At 61.8% G+C, this 19,423-nt stretch overlaps 2 protein-coding genes and 2 long non-coding RNA genes across 5 annotated transcripts; 2 read left to right on the top strand and 2 right to left on the bottom strand.

Moving 5' to 3' along the window:
- The first annotated feature begins 898 nt into the window (after nucleotides 1-898).
- TPGS1 (tubulin polyglutamylase complex subunit 1) lies at nucleotides 899-6,692 on the top strand. Its single transcript, XM_032466214.1, has 2 exons — nucleotides 899-1,260; nucleotides 5,898-6,692. The coding sequence occupies exons 1-2, from the start codon at nucleotides 923-925 to the stop codon at nucleotides 6,430-6,432; spliced, it is 873 nt and encodes a 290-aa protein (XP_032322105.1). The 5' UTR covers nucleotides 899-922; the 3' UTR covers nucleotides 6,433-6,692.
- LOC116659092 lies at nucleotides 2,921-5,890 on the bottom strand. The gene is made up of 3 exons (XR_004314400.1): nucleotides 5,150-5,890; nucleotides 4,339-4,424; nucleotides 2,921-3,674 (listed from the first exon to the last, which is right to left on the bottom strand). It is a non-coding gene; the product is annotated as an uncharacterized LOC116659092 (long non-coding RNA).
- A 748-nt stretch (nucleotides 6,693-7,440) lies between the features above and the next one.
- On the bottom strand, nucleotides 7,441-11,787 carry LOC116659093. Of its 2 annotated transcripts, XR_004314402.1 has the most exons (4): nucleotides 11,254-11,787; nucleotides 9,867-10,007; nucleotides 8,949-9,079; nucleotides 7,441-7,660 (listed from the first exon to the last, which is right to left on the bottom strand). It is a non-coding gene; the product is annotated as an uncharacterized LOC116659093 (long non-coding RNA). The 2 variants fall into 2 exon arrangements; XR_004314401.1 differs by having other exon boundaries at nucleotides 7,441-9,079.
- A 270-nt stretch (nucleotides 11,788-12,057) lies between these two features.
- CDC34 (cell division cycle 34) lies at nucleotides 12,058-17,938 on the top strand. Its single transcript, XM_032466215.1, has 5 exons — nucleotides 12,058-12,410; nucleotides 15,158-15,244; nucleotides 15,410-15,507; nucleotides 16,131-16,265; nucleotides 17,408-17,938. The coding sequence occupies exons 1-5, from the start codon at nucleotides 12,234-12,236 to the stop codon at nucleotides 17,622-17,624; spliced, it is 714 nt and encodes a 237-aa protein (XP_032322106.1). The 5' UTR covers nucleotides 12,058-12,233; the 3' UTR covers nucleotides 17,625-17,938.
- The last annotated feature ends 1,485 nt before the right edge of the window (nucleotides 17,939-19,423 follow it).

Here is a 19,423-nt window from a genome sequence, read left to right as displayed (position 1 = left end):
ACTGGAACTAAAAGAATAAGTAAGAGTCCTGAAAAGAAGCAGAGAAAAGTATTAGTTGGGAGACAGCAAGGGCAAGGACACAGAAGAGACGTGGCTTGTTAAGGGAAACTGCATCTCTTTTAGGGTAGCTGGGGACTGAGGCGGTAGGAGAGGCGAGGGCGAGGCTGGCTGTAGATTTCAGGGCCTACAGGAACTGGGGAGCTATGGGAGAGTTTACAGCTACGGAGGGTGCAGTGAAAAAGATCCTTCTATTGGTAAGGTAAGGTAACAGCCTGGGACAGGGAACTGGGGACCGTGGGTGGTCCACTCATTCCGCGAACAAGTGCAGTCGGGGGGACTAGTGGCCGCGAGGGCTCAGAGCAGACCCCCTAACCCAGCCTGGAGTGGGGGGAGCCTTTCCCAAAGAGTTGAGCTACAAACTCAGGCGGAGACTGTGTTAAGCTGAAGGCCTGGCTGAGCACAAAGGCTCCGAGGTGAAAGTCAGAAAAGGGCGGGATGGGGGGCGGCGCTTTGTCCCGGAGTATGGGTGGAGCCATCCCGCCCTCGCTCTCCAAGCTTCTTTGGTCACCAAGGATGCTGGTTGCTAGGGGACCATGCTACTAAAGGACTCGCCCACTACCAAGATGGCAACCAGTCCGGCTTCATACCAGAAACCAAGCCCTTCCTAGGGAATCCATCTTGGAGTCGGGCAAAGATTTAGGTTCCGAGCCTAAGCCAGGAAAGCGAACCGACACACGTAAAGAGGAAGCCGGAGAGAGAGTGCCAATTAGAACCAAAGGGAAATGGTGTCCTGAGCTGGTTAGTTCCCAGAGTCTTCCAGGGGGATTCAGGCGCTCTCTGCCCTTAACTAAGATGGCTGCCCCGAGGCGCCAGCGCGCTATGAAATATGGCGACACTTCCGGTCCCGCTGCCCTCAGCGAAGATGGCGACGGTGGAGAAGCGGCGGCTGGCTGTATCCCAGGCGGCCGGTTTCACAGACAGCGGCCGGCCGGGGGCGTCTCGAACGGCGGCGATGACCGAGAGTGAGGAGGACTTCCTGCGGCAGGTCGGGGTGACGGAGATGCTGCGCACGGCCCTGCTGAAAGTGCTGGAGGCGCGACCCGAGGAGCCTATCGCCTTCCTGGCGCACTACTTCGAGAACATGGGCCTGCGCTCGCCTACAAACGGCGGCGCCGGGGAGCCACCGGGCCAGCTCCTGCTGCAGCAGCAGCGACTGGGCCGCGCGCTGTGGCACCTTCGCCTGGCTCACCACTCCCAGAGGTGCGGGGCGGGGCCGGTCCTGGGCGGCTAGGGGCCGCGGCCGGACTTCAACTCCCAGCGTGCTCCGCGCGGCTCCCCCGCCCTTGGCGCCCGAGCGCGAGGCATGCTGGGAACTGTAGTCCGCTGCACATGTGGCGGGATGGGCGCAGACCTTGACGGGCTGGAGGTCCCCAGCGTGGCACCTAGCTGAGTGCTTGCGTCGATAGCTCTGGCCCACTTCGTCTTTTATGATGCCTCTTTGCAGGTGCTGAGTTCCCCCTTGCAGCCCACTCCACTTTTGAAAGTCATGGAGCCCAGAAAGGACTTAGCCCAAGGTTGCAGAGCAATTCTCTGAGCCAGGTCCCTCCTAGCAGCCTCGTTAACAGCATTGTAGCATCCCCGTCCGTTAAGCCAGAAAATGAGTATTTGTAGGTCTGGGCCGTGGAGACACAGAGAAAACCAGTCACCCAAGGCCCCTACCCTAGGAGTAGGCCCCCAGCAGGCACCGAGGAAGGGGCCTGCGCGACACACAGGGAAAGGTGTTTCAGTCACGAGGCAAGCAAGTGCACTGGCCTGGAAGCTGTAGTGCTGCCGTGAAGGACCCACTGGGGGAGGGAAGGCAGTGGATGCTTCCTGTGGCTGAAGCATGGTGGGGTGGAGGGGATGGCTTCCCCCACCCCACCCCGCCCCGCCCCGCCCATCTCTGAGCCCAGGGAAGGGGGCTGAGGAACATGCTTTGAGTGAGTGGTCCGCGTCCAGAGGATGGGAAGAAGTTGACACGCAGCATCAACCAGATAAGGTCACGGCTGGATGTGGCTGGGCTGGGTCTTAGGTTGGGGGTGGGGGTGGATTCCCAGAAGCAGGGTCTGAGGCTAGCATTCACGTGGGGGTAATTTTAAGAGGTCGCTCCCCAGAGAACCCATGGAGGAGGAGGAGGCCAAGCAAGGGAGAGTTTCAGTCTGACCCCCAGCACTCCCTGCCCACAGACCCCCCTCCCAAGAGAGTCAAGGTGCAGACCCCAAGAGAAGGGAAGCACAGAGAGGCTGGGAAGGGAGCCAGGGTGTGGAAGGGGCGTGGAGAGGAGCACCAGATCTCCACCACAAGGGGAGGGGAGAGCAGGGTGTCCAAAGTGACAGCCAGGAAAAGCTGCAGGATGGCCGGGGCCACCCCTGAGATGGGGACCTAGGGAGGGGAGTGGGCTGGTGGGTGTCCATGTGCTCAGCGCAGGCTCTGAAGGTTGAGGTGCTGGGTTTGCTGGGGCCGAGGTGGCAGGGGTTGTGCACGAACAGTCTCAGGTGGTCTGTGAGATGGGAAGTCACTGGTTTGGGGAAATTTCCAGAGTTGCTTGGGGACTATTCATTCAGGGTCTGGGTAAACCTCGCAGCAGGAAGGTGGACAGTCGGGTCTGCAACTGAGACATGTGACTGCTACAGGAGGTTTGTCACCTGGGAGGGCTAAGACCCCAGGCACTGACTTCAAGGAGCCCCAGCTCAGAAAACCCACAGAAAAGCATGAGAAGGCAGACCAGACATGAAGGAGAGAACTAGAAGAGAGTGACATTCCAGGACATCCTCCAAGGAGGAAGAAAGTCAGTGGCAGGACCACCATGTACAGTTGTTCAGGTCGCGCACTGTGCAAGCCACTCACCCCCCCCCCCCATAGACATCACAGACAAGAACATTTATATGAAGGCTTTTTGTAGAGCTTTTTCCCTGATTCACACAGAGACACCTTGTGGGCTGGCAGTGGCCCTGTGTCCGATGGCCCGATAGATGAGGGCTGGGAAGTGTCTGATGGATTTAGAGCCAAGGGGGCTGTTTGAGATTCCTAGAGCTGCTGTAACAAATGACCACAGACTTGGGGACTTGAAACAACAGACGTGTATCCTCCACTGTTCTGGAGGCCAGAGTCTGAAATCAAGGTGTGTCAGGGCTGTGTTCTCTCTGGAGGCTCCAGGGGAGGGTCCTTCCTGCCTCTTCCGGCCCCTGGGGGCTCCAGGTGTCCTGGGCTTGTGACTGCTTCCCTCCCATCTCTGCCTTGTCTTCCCCACGGCTTCTCCGTGTCTCTGTCCTCTCTCTTAATAGGACACTTGGCATTGGATATAGGGCCACCTCATCTCCAGATCCTGAGCTGATCACATCGGCAGAGACCCCATTTCCAAATATGGTCACACTCACAGGTGCTGGATGGACCTACATTCAGGGGATGCTGTGCACAGCACTTCAGGGGTGCTGGAGCCAGGGGCTGGTGACAGTTGGGAGAGGAGGGGCACAGAGGGTGAGTGGCAGGTGCTGGTGGCTGATGTGCCCTGGCACCTGGGCTCACCTGGTCTCCCAAGAGACAGAGCCAGTGGTGAACTCAGAAGGTGGGGTCGCAGCCAGGAGCCCCTTATCCTTGGCCGATGGGCGAGAAGCGGAAGCCAGGCCAGGTGAGTCCTGGATTTCGGAGATAGGTGGTCCCTCCGTCAGGCAGCTTTGTCCTGACGCCAAGGGGTTGGCTGGGGCGTCCTGGGGCTGTTCTTGAGAGCATCACCAGCATGAAAGATTTGGGGAGAACTCAACCAAAATGAGAGATTTGGGGAGAGCACAACCAAAATGAGGCCAGCCTCTGCTGGCATCTCAAGAAATCAAAAGCTCTGGCTGCTAGGACTGGTGATGGCAGCTTTGACATTCTACTGGCCCCCAGAGCACAAGCAGGACTGTCCCAGGACTGGCTGAGGCCACCTGGGCACTGTGGCCTGAAGGCCTCCCTCTGAGCCACTGAGTGCTCAGAGGTTCAGCAAGAGTGCGACCCCTGCAGATCCTGTGGACCCAGAAAACACGCGGAAGCACCAAAGGGTCTATGCCAGTCTCAGCTCAGAGCATCCTCTAGGGAGCATGCCGGGCACTGGGGGGTGTGGAGCCGCATCCCTGACTCCACCCACTCGATGCCAGGAGCCACCCCCAGCCGTGACAACCACAGATGTCCCCAGAGTCCCCTGGGGTCAGAATCTCCCCTGGCCAGACCCCTGGGTTAGGGATTTCACTGGCCCCAAGAGACTGCATTCATGACCCTCTGACCTCTGAGGTCCTCGGGTGCTGCACACATTTAAGTACATACCTGAGTGAGAGGGAGGCGGGGGTGACTCAGAGCTGGGAGTCACCTTGGTTTACAACGTCTGACTCAGTGGGAATTCATGCGGGTGTCTGGTGTGAGCAGGGAGAGAACCGAATTTCTTTCCAAATAGTTAACCAGGGTCTCTCCCCCTGGGCACTGCTGACATGGGGGCTGGGTCACACTCTGGGGGGGGGGGGGGCACCCTGTGGGTGATGGGCAGCATCATCCCGGGCCTCCAGCCATCCAGTGGTGACAACCAAAACTGTCCCCAGATATCACCCAGTGTCCCCTGGGGGCGGAGTCACCCCCATTGAGAGCCCCCAGTCCACAGTGGAAAATCTCCGTGTCTGTTTCTGGACACAATCCATAAATCGGTTCCTTTTAAACAAACGCGCAGATGGTTTGCAAACTGCTGGGTGTGGGGCTGACCCGAGTGGAGCCTCAGTTGTGCCCAGGCCCCACTGCACAGACAGGGAAACTGAGGGCCAGAGCCTAGGCCGCCAGGACGGTTCAGCAGGTGGCATGGGCGCCCCCTCGTGGCTGGGAGCTGCCAGGGGGAACCCCAGGGAGGACGGATGGGAGGCGGGGCCTAGAGGTTGAGTTTGGCCTTCCTCTGGGCTGCCCGCCTGATCCTCCAGTCTCACTGGGTGTCACTGCTCCTCCATGAGTCTCCCTGCCCACGGGGCCAGAAGCCTGTGGTCACCAGCATCCAGGCAGTGGCTGAGCTGCAGCACTGGTTACAGCTAATGACAGGTACACATGGGGCCCCTCCCACATGCCAGGCACAGTCTGAAGCACTTGGCCCAAAACTTACCCTCTGCCCTCCCAAGAATCCTGAGATTCGGGGATTAGGACCCTCTTTTTCCAGATGAAGGAAGCAAAGAGCGCAGGGTCCTCAAGAGGCAGCTGATCCTTGGTGTGTCCCTCGGCCCCCAGCCGTTGCAGCCCCAGGCAGCCCGTCTGGGACTGACATGGCCATATGCCAACAAATCTTTACAGAAACAGGCAGCAGCCAGGTTTGAGCCACATCTGTGGTTCAACTCTTGGCCTGTGCGAGGAGGAAAGGTGGGCACGGTGTCTGGCCCCAGAGAGCCTGTCAGTGCAGGCATCATCAGCGGGAGGGCCGCTGGAGAGTCCGTGGGCAGGTGCCCGTTGGTTGAGTCATCAGACGATCCTCGGCCCCCTGGGCAGCGTTCTGGGCACTGGGGCTGTAACAGTGACCAACAGATAAGCCCCCTGATGTGGACTCCTGGGCAGATGTGGGAGAGAGGAAACTCCTGAGGACCCCAGACAGTGGGTCTAATGTGATGACCGCCAGGAAAAAAAGTAGAGGAAGAGGTCAGGGAGTTGGGGAGGCCCCTCTCCCCCAGAGAGGCAAAGACTGGGAGGAGCCTGGGGAGGTCTGGGGAAGCGCACTCCAGGGAGGGCATAGCTGGTGCACAGGCCCTGAGGTTGTACGGGCCTGGTGTGCTGGAGGAGGAGCTGCGGGGCAGGGGCCGAGGGTGGGGCGGGGCGGGGCGGGGCTCTGCCCGGCTGGCCCAACGTCCCGGTCCGCCCCGCAGGACAGCCTTCAACAACAACGTCGGCGTGGCCTACGAGTGCCTGAGCGCCAGCGGGCGCAAGAAGAAGCCGGGGCTGGACGGGCGCACGTACAGCGAGCTGCTGAAGCGCATCTGCCGGGACGGGGAGGCCCCTGAGGAGGTCGTGGCGCCCCTGCTGCGCAAGATCCAGTGCCGAGACCACGAGGCTGTGCCGCTGGCCGTCTTCCGCTCGGGGATGCTCACCTGCTTTGTGCTGCTGGAGTTCGTGGCGCGCGCCGGCGCCCTCTACCGGCTGCTGGAGGACCCGGGCCTGGCCACGGCCGACCGCCGCGTGGGCCAGGCGGTGCTGGACACCCTCGAGGGGGCCCTGCAGGCCAGCGACGACACCGCGCCCGCGCGCTACCTGGAGGCCGGCTCACGCCTGGGGCCCGACAGCCTGGCACTGGCCATGGACCGCGCCCTGGTGGCCCGGCGGCCCAGCGCCCCCATGACCCGGGAGGAGTTCCTGGAGAAGGCCACCGCCCTCTTCATTGCCAAGGTCAAGCCGGTGGGCTGAGCCCTTCCCTCGACTGCTGCCACCTGCGCCCAGAGCTGGGGCCCTGAAGGTCCGGCTGGCTGCTCCCGGCTGGAACATAGTCCGGGGCCAGGACTGGGATGTCCCTGCATGCCAGCGGGCTAGGGGGAGCCCCCCACCACCACCAGCTTCCTACCTGAAATGATGTCCCAGCCCCCTTCAGGCGGAGGCCAAAGCTCCCTCTCCGGACTCCCGCCAAGGCCCCTCTTATCCACAGAAATAAAGTCTGTTACCGAGGCTGACCTGGTGTGTGTGCGCGCTGCCCCAGCCCCAGCCTTGTCTCACCGCCGCCCGGAAACCCCATGGCATCCCAGGCTTTATGGGGGCCGAGGGCACTGGGCACCCAGCAGCCCAGAGACCCAGGAGGCACGGCCAGCTCCTTACGAGCGCCAAGCAGTTCCTCCCCAGCCTCTGTCCCAGAAGTCAGCTGGGCTGACAGTCACGCCCGCAATGGTGGAAACTACTGAGACACCCTAAGCCCTGCTGTGTCTGGGCTCACGCTGCCCTAGGGGGAAGGCAAACCACTGCCCACAGGTGGGGAGACCGAGGCCCAGAGGAGGGACAGTCCCAGCACCAGCAAGGGTGCCACCCAACGCAGGCCCGCACTCGGCACCCCAGACCCAACGCTGCCTCCGCCTCCACCGCTGCCGTCAGGTCCGTCAGGGGTCCAGGCGCACCTGCGAGGTTCACCAAGCACCCCACAGAGTGGCTTCCTGGAGGCAGGATGCCAAGGGAGCAGAGTCCCAGCCCAGAACAATTCCTGCTGGGTGACTTCACTCTCTTGGCCTAAGCTTCCTCCTCAGTTAAATAGGACTCAGGACAGCCCCTATTTTGATTGAGGGCGATCACATGGGGACAGAATCTAAAGCCCTTCACAAGCTGCTGAAGGCGGGACCACCTTGCCTCCCAGGTCCCAGCACCTGCCCTTGGCCTCTGGCAGGTAATCAGAGAGCCCACGGATTGCAGCTGTGTTCTCCAGTTACAGCTTTCTTTGTGTTCCCACCTGCTCTTCCAGACTCTCCCACCCCCTGCAAGGGGCTGATGAGAGGCGGGATCCGTGTCCCCCTCCTTGAACTTGATGGCTTTTGTGACAGACAGTACACAGCTTCCGCCCCGCGGGTGCTTCCAGGACATGACACCCACATTGTGAGGACGCGCAGGCCACGTGGAGGTGTTCCAACTAGCAGCTCCTGCTTTGCAGGTCTGTGAGCTGAATAAATGGTTGTTACTGTTTTCAGCCATGAAGTTTTGGGGTCATTTGTTACATAACCACAAACAGCGTACCGCTCAGTAAGCATGGTGCTCCGGAAATGCGCCTGAAGCCTCAGCCACCTGGGATGAGCATTTAGGGGCTAGACAGCCTCAGCGAACCAGAGGTGGCAAGGCCCCCGCCAAGAGCTTGCGGCCAGGCGCAGCACCTGCTTTAAGTGCAGGCCAGGAGCAGGCCACATGGCACGGTGGGCTCGCAGGCCCCAGCAGCTGCTGGTCAGTCTGTGGTCCCACTGGGGACCACTGGGGAACCTCTCCCTCCTGGCCGTCGGAAACTGGGCTGCTTAGGGTGAAGCCGGTGTCACTGGTACCACCAGACCTCCTTCCCAGCTGCCGTGGCTCACAGCTGTCCCTCCACAGAGATGGACCCCAGCCCAGGAGGCACCATCCCCCATCTCAGGCAGGAGTGGCCAATGAGTGACCACCAGCCCTAAAGCTGGTCCCCTTGCCTCAGGTGGACCTGACTCTGGGGGCAGCTCACCCTCCAGGGCCCCCAGGTCAGGCTGAGGCCAACTCCAGCAGGGGTCACCCCTTGCCCTGTCCAGTTTCCCTCACTGCCTCCCCTGAGTCGCCATCATACCTGGTCTTGGGTCCAGAAGTCCTGCTATGACCTTTGCCTGGGGAAGCTGAGCTGTCCTGCTTACCTGACCTCACAGCAGGGTGGACCCTCAGTCTCCCTGTCATCCACACCCCCGCCACTGGGGTGGTCTCTCCATAGCCCCCTGGAAGGCTGCCCCTCTTCCCCTGCTTCCCTGTGGAAGGCGCCCTCCTGCTCTCCTGGGGCCTCTCCTCTCCTCATGCTTCCTCCTCATTTGGCATCTCCTGGGCCCACGGCTTCGATTACTGCCTGGTCACCAAGGAGTCTCAAATTCACGCTTCTGGCCCCACCCTGCCCTACTGCAGCCCTGGAGAGCCAACCACCTGCTGGGTGTCTCTTCAAGGACATCCCAGGTCTGCCATGTCCAGCATGGAGCCTCTGGTCGGCCTCCCTGATCCTGGGACTCCTCTGGAGCATGTGGTCTCTGAGGAAGCCCCGGTCCTCCCAGGACAGGGGCTGGGCCTGGGTGCCTCCCCTGCCCCCTTAGCTGGCCCTTCTCTGCATCCTGTTGGTTGCACATCATAGCTTCATTCTGCCTGATCCTCCCCACACTGGTCCAGCCCACAACCTCACCCACCTGGGCAACCCCACCAGCCCCACCAGCCAGTAGGAGTGCGCCAGGCACCTTCACCTCAGTGATTGGCTCAGGAACAGCATGTGACTCCAGCTGGCCAATGAGATGCAGCCCTGGGACTTTTTCTGGGGTGGCTGAGCTCGGAGGACCTGGGCCTAGATTCTGGAGCCACCTGCTCACCACATGGCCTATAAACAAAGTGAGTTCTCAGGAAAGATGAGCCAAGACACTCCCCAGCCTCTTTTCTTGCCTCTGTCCCTCACTCTGCCCCAGGCACACTGGTCTCTAGCTGGTCCAGTGTGTCCCTACCTCAGGCCTTTACACGTGCTGGTCCTTCTCCCTCTAACACTGTTCCTCCTGACTCACTCCGTTCTGGTCTCTGCTCAAATATCACCTCCTCAGCAATGCCTCCCTGGCCTCCTAATCAAAATAACCCTCCTGCCCCCGCCCCTGTTGCTACTGCTTCACTGTGCTTCATTTTCCTCCGCAGCAATTACTGCTACCGGAAGTTGCTTACTTATTTATAGCTTGCTTAAGTCCCTTCTCCCTGCCTCTCCGAGGGCAGGAGTTTTTACTTATTTTATTCACTACTGTACCTCTGGCACCTAGATTTGTCCGTGGAAGGCCATGAACCAATTAATCAATTTTCCAGAGGAAGAACCTGACGCTCACAGAGGTGAGGGTACTCACTTCCTGTGGCTGTTGTAACAAATCACCACAAAGTCAGTGACTTAAAACAATGCAAGTTTGTGACCTTACAATTCCAGAGGTCAGAAGTCCTAAAATCCAGACATGAGAAGGGCTAGTCCCTCTGGAGGCTCCAGAGGAGATTCGGGTCCTGCCTTTTCTAGCTTCTAGAGGCACTGCATCCCCGGCTCACGGCCCCTCCCTCCACCCTCACCACCAGCAGAGCAGCATCTCCCGTCTCTCTCTGACTCTGACCCTCCCACCGCTGCGGGATTGCTCTGGGCCCACCTGGATAACCAGGACATCCCCTTCTCAAGGTTCCTTCTCTCAGGCGAGGTCGCACGTTCCCAGGCTCTGGGGTCAGGATGTGGACGTCTGCTGGGCATTATTCTCTGCCACAGTGCGTAACTGTGTCCCAGATTGCACAGCCTGAAAGAGGCAGAGCTGACCCTGAAGCCTGTTCTGTCATGTCCAGAGTACACCCACATGTAGCCTTTGTCCCCGGCTCCATGGCCCTCTCCCCCATCAGGGGCCACATTCTCTCCCAGGCACCCCTTTTCTTCACCCCTACAGCCCCTCTGTCTCCTGAGATGATGCCTGTCCTAACAGGCACAACTGCAGCAAGATGCTATTGTGCAAGTCTCCATAACATGTTCCAGCTCTATGCTAAGAGCTTTTCAAGTATTCCCTCACGTCACCCATTTTACAAATGAACAGGTCCATTTGAGGCCCACTTCCAAAGTCCTAGCAGAACCTAGATCTGAATTCAGGGCTCTCCTGTGACATGTGATGGAAGACTCAACTCAGACTGCCTTATAAGAAAAGAAGTAATTCATTAACTTGCACCATTGCAAGGGGAATCAGGCATGGCTGGATCCAGGAGCGCAAATAGGGTCATCAGCACTTTCTCACCAGTCAGCTTGGCTTTCCGGAGCCAACTTTGTTCACAGGCCTCATCGTGGTGATAAGGTGGTCCAACAGCTCCAGGCCCAGCTGAGGCACCCCAGCACTGTGTCCCCAGAAAAAGTCCCAGGCTGCAACTCATTGGATGGCTGAATCGCATGCTGTTTCTGAACTAAGCTCTGCAGCCAGGGGACTTGAAGCTCTCTAACTGGATGACCCAATTCCAACCTCAAAGACTAAGAGTGGAAGTCCCCAGGGAAAAACTGAGGTGCTATGTCCAGAGAACAGGCAAAACCCCAGATGTCCATCCCTCCAGGGTGTTTCATAGCCTGAGGTGCAGGCTTTCCTGGGGCAAGGGGGGAGGCCCCACTTGGGACCAGCTAGAGGGCCAGAAACCTGGCACCCTCCTTTACATTTCCAGGACCGCCGCCACCCACCCAATAATTCCTGCAATGTGGGGGTGTATGCAGGGAGATATCTTGGGACACCTCTGGAAGAATCATAATCAGTTCTAATTACTGTTTATCAGCGTGGCGCTGCTTGCCAACGCTACCACACCGGTGATAAGGGCAGTGTGAAGGACAGACTGGGCAAAGTGTGCTCAGCCCACTTCATACATGCAGGGCCGCACCAGGTCTCCCAGGGTGAGGGCAGAGCCCCTTGCACTGATGAGAAAGTCGTGTGAAGCTGCTGCTCGGCCGAGGGCTCTCTCCTGGACTCCTCCTATCTCCCCACCTCCCCACCTGTCTTTTCCTTCCCTAGACCCGTTTACCTGCCTGTCCTTCACTGGTACCAGCGAGGGCCAGGTACTGGCGCGCGCGGGGCAGAGAATCAGCTGAGCCTAGCCCGTGGTGTTGGTGCAGCTGTTGGCTGTCTGGGACAACTGCCAGCAAGGCCACCACAGGCCACGGTTGCCACGCCCACCCTCGTGGGGAGATGTCACCTGCGGAGGCGCAGGGATGGAAGCCAGCGCATCACATCCAACTCTCCCGACCCAGAGGTGTGTAGGAGCCCGGGCCCGGGGCGCAGCCAGGTCAGAGCTCAGGAGGGGTCCGGGTGAAGCCCAGGGTCAGGGCTCGATGGGGTCAAAGGTCAGCCTGAGATAGGGCATGGCGAGGGAGGGTCAGGGCTCTCGTGCTTCGGCCAGGACCTGAGGAGTCGGTGCTGCAGGAGTGCTGAGTGCGGAAGGGGCTGATTTCTCCCCGCTTCTCCGGGAGCGGTGGGACCCTCCCCTTCCCCCTCTCGGCTGGCCCAGGGCGGCCAGGGCCGGGGTCGCGAGTGGGGAAACTGAGGCTCAGGCCGGCCCCGCCCCGGCCCCGCCACGCGCCGGGACGTCACAAAAAGGCCCCAAAAGCGCGGCAGGCCGGGTGGGGCGGCGCAGCGCAGCCCTGGCCGCAGCCCCACGCACAGGCGTACGGGGGAGCTCTTCCGAGCTGGGGCGGCGGCGGCCTCCCAGGGGGGTCGGAAGCGCCAAGGCGCCCGCGCGCACGGACCCCGGCTCTCGGCGGCGCGCTCGGAGGCCGGGGGAGGGATAGTTTCCCGGCGTGCCCCGCGGGCGGGCGGCGCGCAGGCGCAGTCGGCGGGGGCGGGGCACGGCGGCCGAAGCCAGCGCCGGGCGGCGGCGCAGAGCGAGTGGAGCGCCCGGGGTCCCCCGGCGGCGGCGGCGGCGGCGGCGGCGGCGGCGCAGAGGAGGAAGGCGGCCCCGGTCCCGGCCCAGCCTCGCCCCCGGCCCCGGGCCCATCCGCCGCCGCCATGGCCCGGCCGCTGGTGCCCAGCTCGCAGAAGGCGCTGCTGCTGGAGCTCAAGGGGCTGCAGGAGGAGCCGGTGGAGGGCTTCCGGGTGACCCTTGTGGACGAGGGCGACCTGTACAACTGGGAGGTGGCCATCTTCGGGCCCCCCAACACCTACTACGAGGGCGGCTACTTCAAGGTGAGCCAGGGGCAGGCGGGCGCTGGCGACCCCTCCTCCGGCTCCTCGGGGCCCGTCCCCCGGCTCCCCGCCCCCTGTCCCCTGCCCTCGCCCCTCGCGGCGCCCCCTCTCTGTCTGTCCTCGCGGCGCCCCCTCCTTCTGCACGGCTGGGTCCCTCGGTCACCCCCTCTGCCACCCCCTCCTCATTGTCTGGCCCCAGGAGCCCCTCCATGGCCGCTTCTGGCCCCCAAAGGAGAGGCCCGGGACCTTCCCAGTTTCTCTAGGTGCGGGGCTCTGGTGCCCCCAGCCCCTGGTGTCCCCTCCCCTCCGCCCAACCCTGCCCTGCCCCCCACCTTCCCTGCCCGCTGCCCGCAGGAGACAAAGGGGCCTCCCCAGAACAGGCGCGCTGTTCTGGGGAGTGCCGGCCCTAGGGGAGGGAACGAGGCCGGCCGGCCTGCAGACTGGACCCTCCACTTGCTCGGGTTCCAGAAAAGGCCCGGATGGGGCCTTGGCAGCCGGAACCTGCTTGGAAAGCGGCCACCCTCACTGATAGCAGCAGGCCAGGCCCTCTGGGTTGCATCCTGAGCTTTATGTAACCTGTTCTCTCCTGCAGTCACTCCCATCCTCCACCCTGTCCCTGGGATGTGGGAGCCTCGCACAGAACAGACCCCGGCCTGGCCTCAGAATCTTGGGCTCCTCTCTGGCCCAGCTGGCCTTTCTCAGGTTCCACTGAGCGGGTGGCTGCTTGAGCCCAAACATTTGTGGGCCCTACGTGTTGGCTGGATTCTGAGCAGTTCCCACTTTTGTGGGGAGCGGGGAGATGAGTGCCTTCCCCGGGACTGGTCACATTTCTGTCTGGTGTGACGAGGACTCAGGCCAAGACTTGGGCAGCTTCCTTGACCCCCCTGATCTGAGTCTAGACGTGGCCTGGGAAGAACCTCTCCCAGACGGAAGACTGCTTTTCCAGCCTGAGAGACAAGGCAGGGGGTCTCCCTGCAAGAGAGGTGGGGCCTGAGGCCTGGGCTGGGACACCCCGTCACCGCCTGCCAGGAGCCCAACTGGCCTGCCAGGTTCTGCCTGCCTGCAGGCCTGGGGGAGGGGCGGGCTGGTGCTGGGGCAGATGTCTGTGTTTGCACATTTGGCTGACGTTTTAGCCACGCCTGCTCAGTGGCCCTGAGGAGCAGCCTGGTCTGCTGTGGGCCATGCCTGAGTTGAGGTTCCCTCACAGCTTTGGTGGGATGGGGGTATGTGTGTGGACAGCCCTGGGCTGAGTTTTGTGTCTAGAGTCCACCTTCCCCATACAGGGGAACAATTTGGGGCCGATCACCAAATGGTTTAATCAGCCCCCTCCTGCAGCCTCTTCTGTTTGCTTCTGAGAGCAGTTGGCTGTGAGGGTAAGAGCTCTGCTCACAGCTGGGAAAGCGGAGTCCCATCCTGAGGCGAGGCCGGGACTCTGAGCGAGGCTGGAAGGGTGGAGGGACGTGGGTTTCTGCCTGTTGCCGGCTGTTTGCAAGGACCCTTGTTTGGTTAGGACCCTCCAGAACGGCTCTAGTGGGGTGGTCCTGTGTTTCTGGAGAAGGATGGGCTGGGAAGGGGGCGCTGCACATCTGATCACACCTGCTGTAGGGTGTGTCCCCGAAGAGCCCGCACAGGACCCAAGGTGATCCTGCCATCTCCGATCCTCCTATCCCGACTTGGCTGGGTGAGGAGGGCCGGAGGGCCAGCGTCACTTTCCAGCCAATTCCTGCAGCCCTTCCTCCCAGCCGGCTGGCCCCCCCTTCTCCCTGTGAGCAGACAGCCCCAGGTACTCTGAGGGGTGCCACAGAGACCTTGTCAGGAGCCCCTCCAGTGCTGTGTGCCCTCAGGCAAAGTGCTCTCCTTCTCTGAGCCTCAGTTTGCATAGCGGAAAAGGCATCTCTGGAACTTCGTGGGTGCTTGGGGCGGGGCGGAGGGGCCTGTCCCCCTTGCTCCGCTGAGGAGGCCTCAGGTAGTCTTAGGCCGTCACTTAGAAACCCAGCACTGGGCTGGGGGACCACAGGGCAGGGTCTGAGGCCCAAGTTCCAGGCTGGCTCTGGGCCTCAACGTGTTCAGTCCAGGACGAAGGAACTCCCCCCAGTGCCCTCAGCGTCCCCACCCAGGAAAGCAATTCGCCAAAGACGGGCTGACGGGTCTGCAGCAGAGGTGCCCTGCACGGTCCAAGGCACTGCCAGGGTCCCAGGACTGGGCTTAAACAGGCGGAGGACAGGGCACAGCTCTCACCCGGGGGGCCCTCCCCCAGCTACCCCATGACCTCCCTGTCTGCCTTCCTGACCCCTCAGAACTGACACCTGCGGGCAGAGAGCCTGTCAGCCCAGCGCTGACTCATCCCCGCCCACGGCGCCTGCCCAGGGAGGTGTCAGGAGTGGTTGCCCAGTGAACACGGGTCTATTTTAATCCTTCCCACAGGCTGGAAACTGAGGCCGGGAGTCCAGCACAGTGCTTGGGCACCCAGCTCCCAGGACTGAGGCCCGGGCCCCTCTGCTGGCCTTTACCATGAGTACGCTCTTCTCCTTGGGGCCCAGGCTCCAATCCCTCCCACAGGCCAGGGCCGGGCAGGTGCCCATGCCCGCCAGCAGCAGACGGGGACCAGGGTCAGCTCAGATGCACCTGGCCTAGGCCTGTGAGGGGTGTGGGCAGCAGGCAGGGTCCCAGGCTGACGTCCTGCTGGTGTGTTTGTGGGCAGCCTGAGCTGGGGGCCCCTCACCCCCACCCTCTGCCCTCCCTGCCAGGCGCGCCTCAAGTTCCCCATCGACTACCCCTACTCCCCGCCGGCCTTTCGGTTCCTGACCAAGATGTGGCACCCCAACATCTACGAGGTGAGCCTGACCCTCCCGGCCCCTGTGTTGTGGAGGGGTCGCGGACAGGAGCCCCTCGGACGCTGAGCCCTCCTGCACTGCACAGACTGGGGTCTCCTGCGTTTTGGGGGAGGGGGGGTCGCGAACAGGAGCCCTGCAGATGCTGACCCTTCCTGTGCCGCACAGACTGGGGACGTGTGCATCTCCATCCTCCACCCGCCAGTTGATGACCCCCAAAGCGGGGAGCTGCCCTCGGAGCGGTGGAACCCCACACAGAACGTCAGGTGAGGCCAGTTGGGGTCCTGGCTCCCTCTCGCCGGGCTCCCTGGGGCCTGCCCAGCCCTGGGTACACTGACACAGGGAGACCCCGGTGTCATCCTCGGGGCCATGGCTCCCTACAGGGTGGCGTCTTTGGGAACCAGCTCCCTTCTGGAGTCCTACCAGCCTCTCTGCCCATTTCCCAACACTCCCTGCTCCACCCCTCTTCAGGAATGGCCTCTGGGCATCCTGTGTCCACATCTGCTTGTCCCTGGGGTCTCCCCTCCCCGTGGAACACAGCCCCCTCCATCCTCAGGGCCAGACTGCTCACCCTGAGTGGCTTGAGTGCCCTGCATTCTGGCCCATATGTCCCTGGTCCAGCCCCAGCCATAGCAGAAGTGGGTAGCAGGGGACCCACTCTCTGGGCAAGATGCTGAGGGGATGGGTCAGGCCTGCTCCGGTGGGAGGGGGAGGTCCTGGCCTCCGCTGCCCACCTGCGTCCCATCCCAGAGCCAGGCACACGGCAAAGGGTAAGAGGCGGTGGGGAGGGGGCGGGGCAGGCCCAGGGTGTGGGGCTCCCGGGCAGGCAGTACTCCAGGCAGGCTGGGCTGGGCTATGAATGCCCCCGACAACTGGCTCATGCCCCCAGGACCATCCTCCTGAGCGTCATCTCCCTCCTCAACGAACCCAACACCTTCTCTCCGGCCAACGTGGATGCCTCTGTGATGTACAGGAAGTGGAAGGAAAGCAAAGGCAAGGACCGGGAGTACACGGACATCATCCGGTGAGTGGGGCCCGGCTGGCGGGGCAGGGGGCCAGGCTCCGGCCTCAGTCCCCGTCCTGGTCCCTTCTCGTGAGTTCTGGAAAATCCAGTGCTTTTTTCTCTTGGACTCATTGTGACACCACAGTCATGCGAGTGTGTTGTCCGCTGTCTGCTGTCCTGCACAGCGGTGCCGTGCACATGGGCATCGTGGTGCGTGTGTGTGCACCTCCCACTGGGGCATCGTAGCGCAGTGTCCACCAGGTTTCAGCAGGTTTTGCCACAATTCCTTTGCTTTGCGAGTGAAAGGGCGGCAGTCCCACTGGCCTCCCTCTGCGCCCCGGTGGCCCTGTCCTGTGTGCGAGTGCTGGAGGCGGGGGTGAGCACGTGCGAGGTCTGTTTGGGGTGTGCGTGTTCCACACGCTTCTGAGACAGTGCTGCGCGTGCTCTGTCTCCCCCTCAGCGTGAGCAGCTCTTCCACTGGCGGTTGTGGGACTTGGAGTTGTTCTCCAAAGGCAGCAAATCCATCTGGCACTAGCACACGTAGGAGATCCCTTCTTTTATGGAAAATAATTTCATTTTGGTTACAAAAGCTTCAGAATTTGTCAGGTTGAAGCCCCATCTCAGTGTCATTGTCTCTGTTCTCCCATGAACGAGCAGGTGCCAGTCCCCACAGCAGGGTCTGTACAAAATCTTCTTGGGAGCATGGGCCCCGCGGGGACTGGGGTCCCCAGTAATGTCCCCAGGAGCCTGCTCTCCCCTCCCCGTTGTGTTTGTTGTGTCCTGTGAGCTGCTCTGTCACCATTGTCCTTTGTCACTTGTCCTCGTGTGGCTTGTGACTCATTTCATGGCTCTTAACCCTTCACTAAGTCTCTTCCAAATAGCTTTTCAGTTTGTCGTTTACTTCTTAGAAAAGCAAGTGAGTTAGACCTGCAGGCCCAGTGTTTCCCCAAGAAGAAAGGGCACACATCCTCACTCGGCGTCCAAGGCCCCCAGCCCCGGATCCTTCTGCCGCCTGGCTTCCTGTGCAGCCCCCCGCTGGGCTGGAGGCTCCGGTGTCAGCCAGGGGTCCCTCGGGGCTGGGACGCGGGCTGCGGGCTGTCTGCTTTCCGCTGTGACCCCGTGCCGTCCCCACGGCAAGCAGACCCAGCCCCGTGTCTCCCCAGGAAGCAGGTCCTGGGGACCAGGGTGGACGCGGAGCGGGACGGTGTGAAGGTGCCCACCACGCTGGCCGAGTACTGCGTGCAGACCAAGGCCCCAGCGCTGGACGAGGGCCCGGAGCTGCTCTACGATGACTACTACGAGGACGGCGAGGCCGAGGCCGGCAGCTGCTTTGGGGATGACGGGGACGCCGGGGATGCCTCGGGCCCTGAGGAGTCCTGACACCGCGCCCCGCCAATAAACGTACACGTTTCACCTCAGCCGCCCACCTGTGTGGCTCTGGGTGCCTCCAGGGTGCGCAGGCTCCCCCGGCCTGCCCACCGTCCACCCTGGTCCGCTCGGCTCTGGAGGGAGGGCCCCCATGTGCTGGGCGCCGCTCAGGTCCTGGGAGCGGTGGACCCCATCCTGCCCACGGCTCCCGCTGCTGGAGCCAGAGACCTGGGGTCTCGGCTCGCGAGTGGATGGGTTAACTTGGGGTCACTTCTCTCCTTTGGTTTGTTTGGAATCTAAATAAAGTGACTTTATGAGACGCCTAAGGACCCTTCTCTCCTTGGCCCCGAGGACCGTGGGGCCAGGCGGGGGCAACAGCCCGGGTGCCCATGTGCGTGTGACCTGGCTCGGGCAGGCGGCAGCTGCCCCTCCGAGCCTGCAGGGGCGGCGGGAGTCCTGAAAGCTCCTAGGCGCAGGTGCCCACGCCCCCCAGCAGGAGGCCCGTCTGGGCTCGGTGATCTGGGGAGGGGGCCACAGAGATCCAGGGTCTGGGCAGGAGGGAACCGGTTTATTAAACGAAGCCCCAGCAGCCTGGGGGTGTGGCCATAGAGGTCCTGCCCAGCCCGCAGCCCTCAGGCCTCCACACAGCTGCCTGGGGGTGCATCACACCCAGGGGTGGGAGGCAGGTGTCACCCACAGCGTGAGCTGCTCCCAGGGCTGCGTTTCCTGTTAGCCCAGAGCTGGCCAGCGGCCCCAGGGGTGTCTGCACAGGGAGACCCTGGGGTCCTCAGCTCCTAGGCCGCAGCCAGATCTGGTCACTGCCCGTCCTGTAAATAAAGCTTTATTGAAACAGCCACACCCACTTCTTCACCTACCATAGGTGGGTTTTTGAGCCGCAGCTTCAGGGCTGAGTGAGTGTGGTGCAGAGTGTTTGACCCAAAGAGCCAGAAACACTTACTGTCTGGCTGTTTACAGAAGTTTGCCAACCTCTGTCCCAGCCTGCCTGCCTCTACCCTCAGGCCTATCGGTCTGGCCCGTCTGCTCTCCCTCAGACCTGGTTCCTACACTTCTGCTGCTGTGTAACAAAGCACCCCAGACCCATCCACGCTGGGCCACCCCTGTGCACCATAAATCGAGTGCAACTTGTGCGGGTTGGAGGTCCATGGACACGGGGACTCGGCGCAGCTCCACCATCTAGGTGACTGGATCCTCGAGGCCTAGAGGTGTCTGGAGGCGTGGGGTGAGGTGTACTGAGCACCCACAGGCGCCTCCCCACGTCTCACGGGCTTCCTTGCGGCCCCAGGGCCGGGATGAGGGCCCAGGAGCCAGGCCGGTCCCCCTCAGCCTCAGGGTCACACGGCGCCACTACCACTGCGGGTCGGAACAGGAACGAGCCCCCAGACCCAAGGGGACAGGGGCTGAGGTTGGTGGCCAGCTTGTAAAACTCCACTCTGGTCCCCTGTCCCCTTCAGACTGTCCCCACACTCCACCGCAGTTACCCAAATGATACCCAAGGCCTCAGGGATCCTGGACTCCAGGCCAGTTAGGTTGCCCAGTTAGATGCAGACTGCAGGTGAACAGCAGGTGGCCCACCTGAAATCAGATACAAGCAAGCTCCCCTCACCCCACAATAGTGGAACCTACTTCCTGGGATTCTTTGGAAGATTAAACAGTGGGACACGTGGACACAATAAATACTAATTTCTCTTCAACTCGCCGCTTGCCTCCCTGGTGAAGACAGTACCGTCAAAGGGGAGGGGGTGGTAACTGGGCTCCAGGGCCCTGGTACCCGGTGAGCTCATCCACTACGG

This window comes from Camelus ferus, chromosome 22, assembly GCF_009834535.1.
Source record: "Camelus ferus isolate YT-003-E chromosome 22, BCGSAC_Cfer_1.0, whole genome shotgun sequence".
Classification (NCBI taxonomy): Eukaryota; Metazoa; Chordata; class Mammalia; order Artiodactyla; family Camelidae; genus Camelus; species Camelus ferus.
Note: the sequence above shows the minus strand (reverse complement) of the source record. Positions and strands in the feature narration are given on the sequence as shown.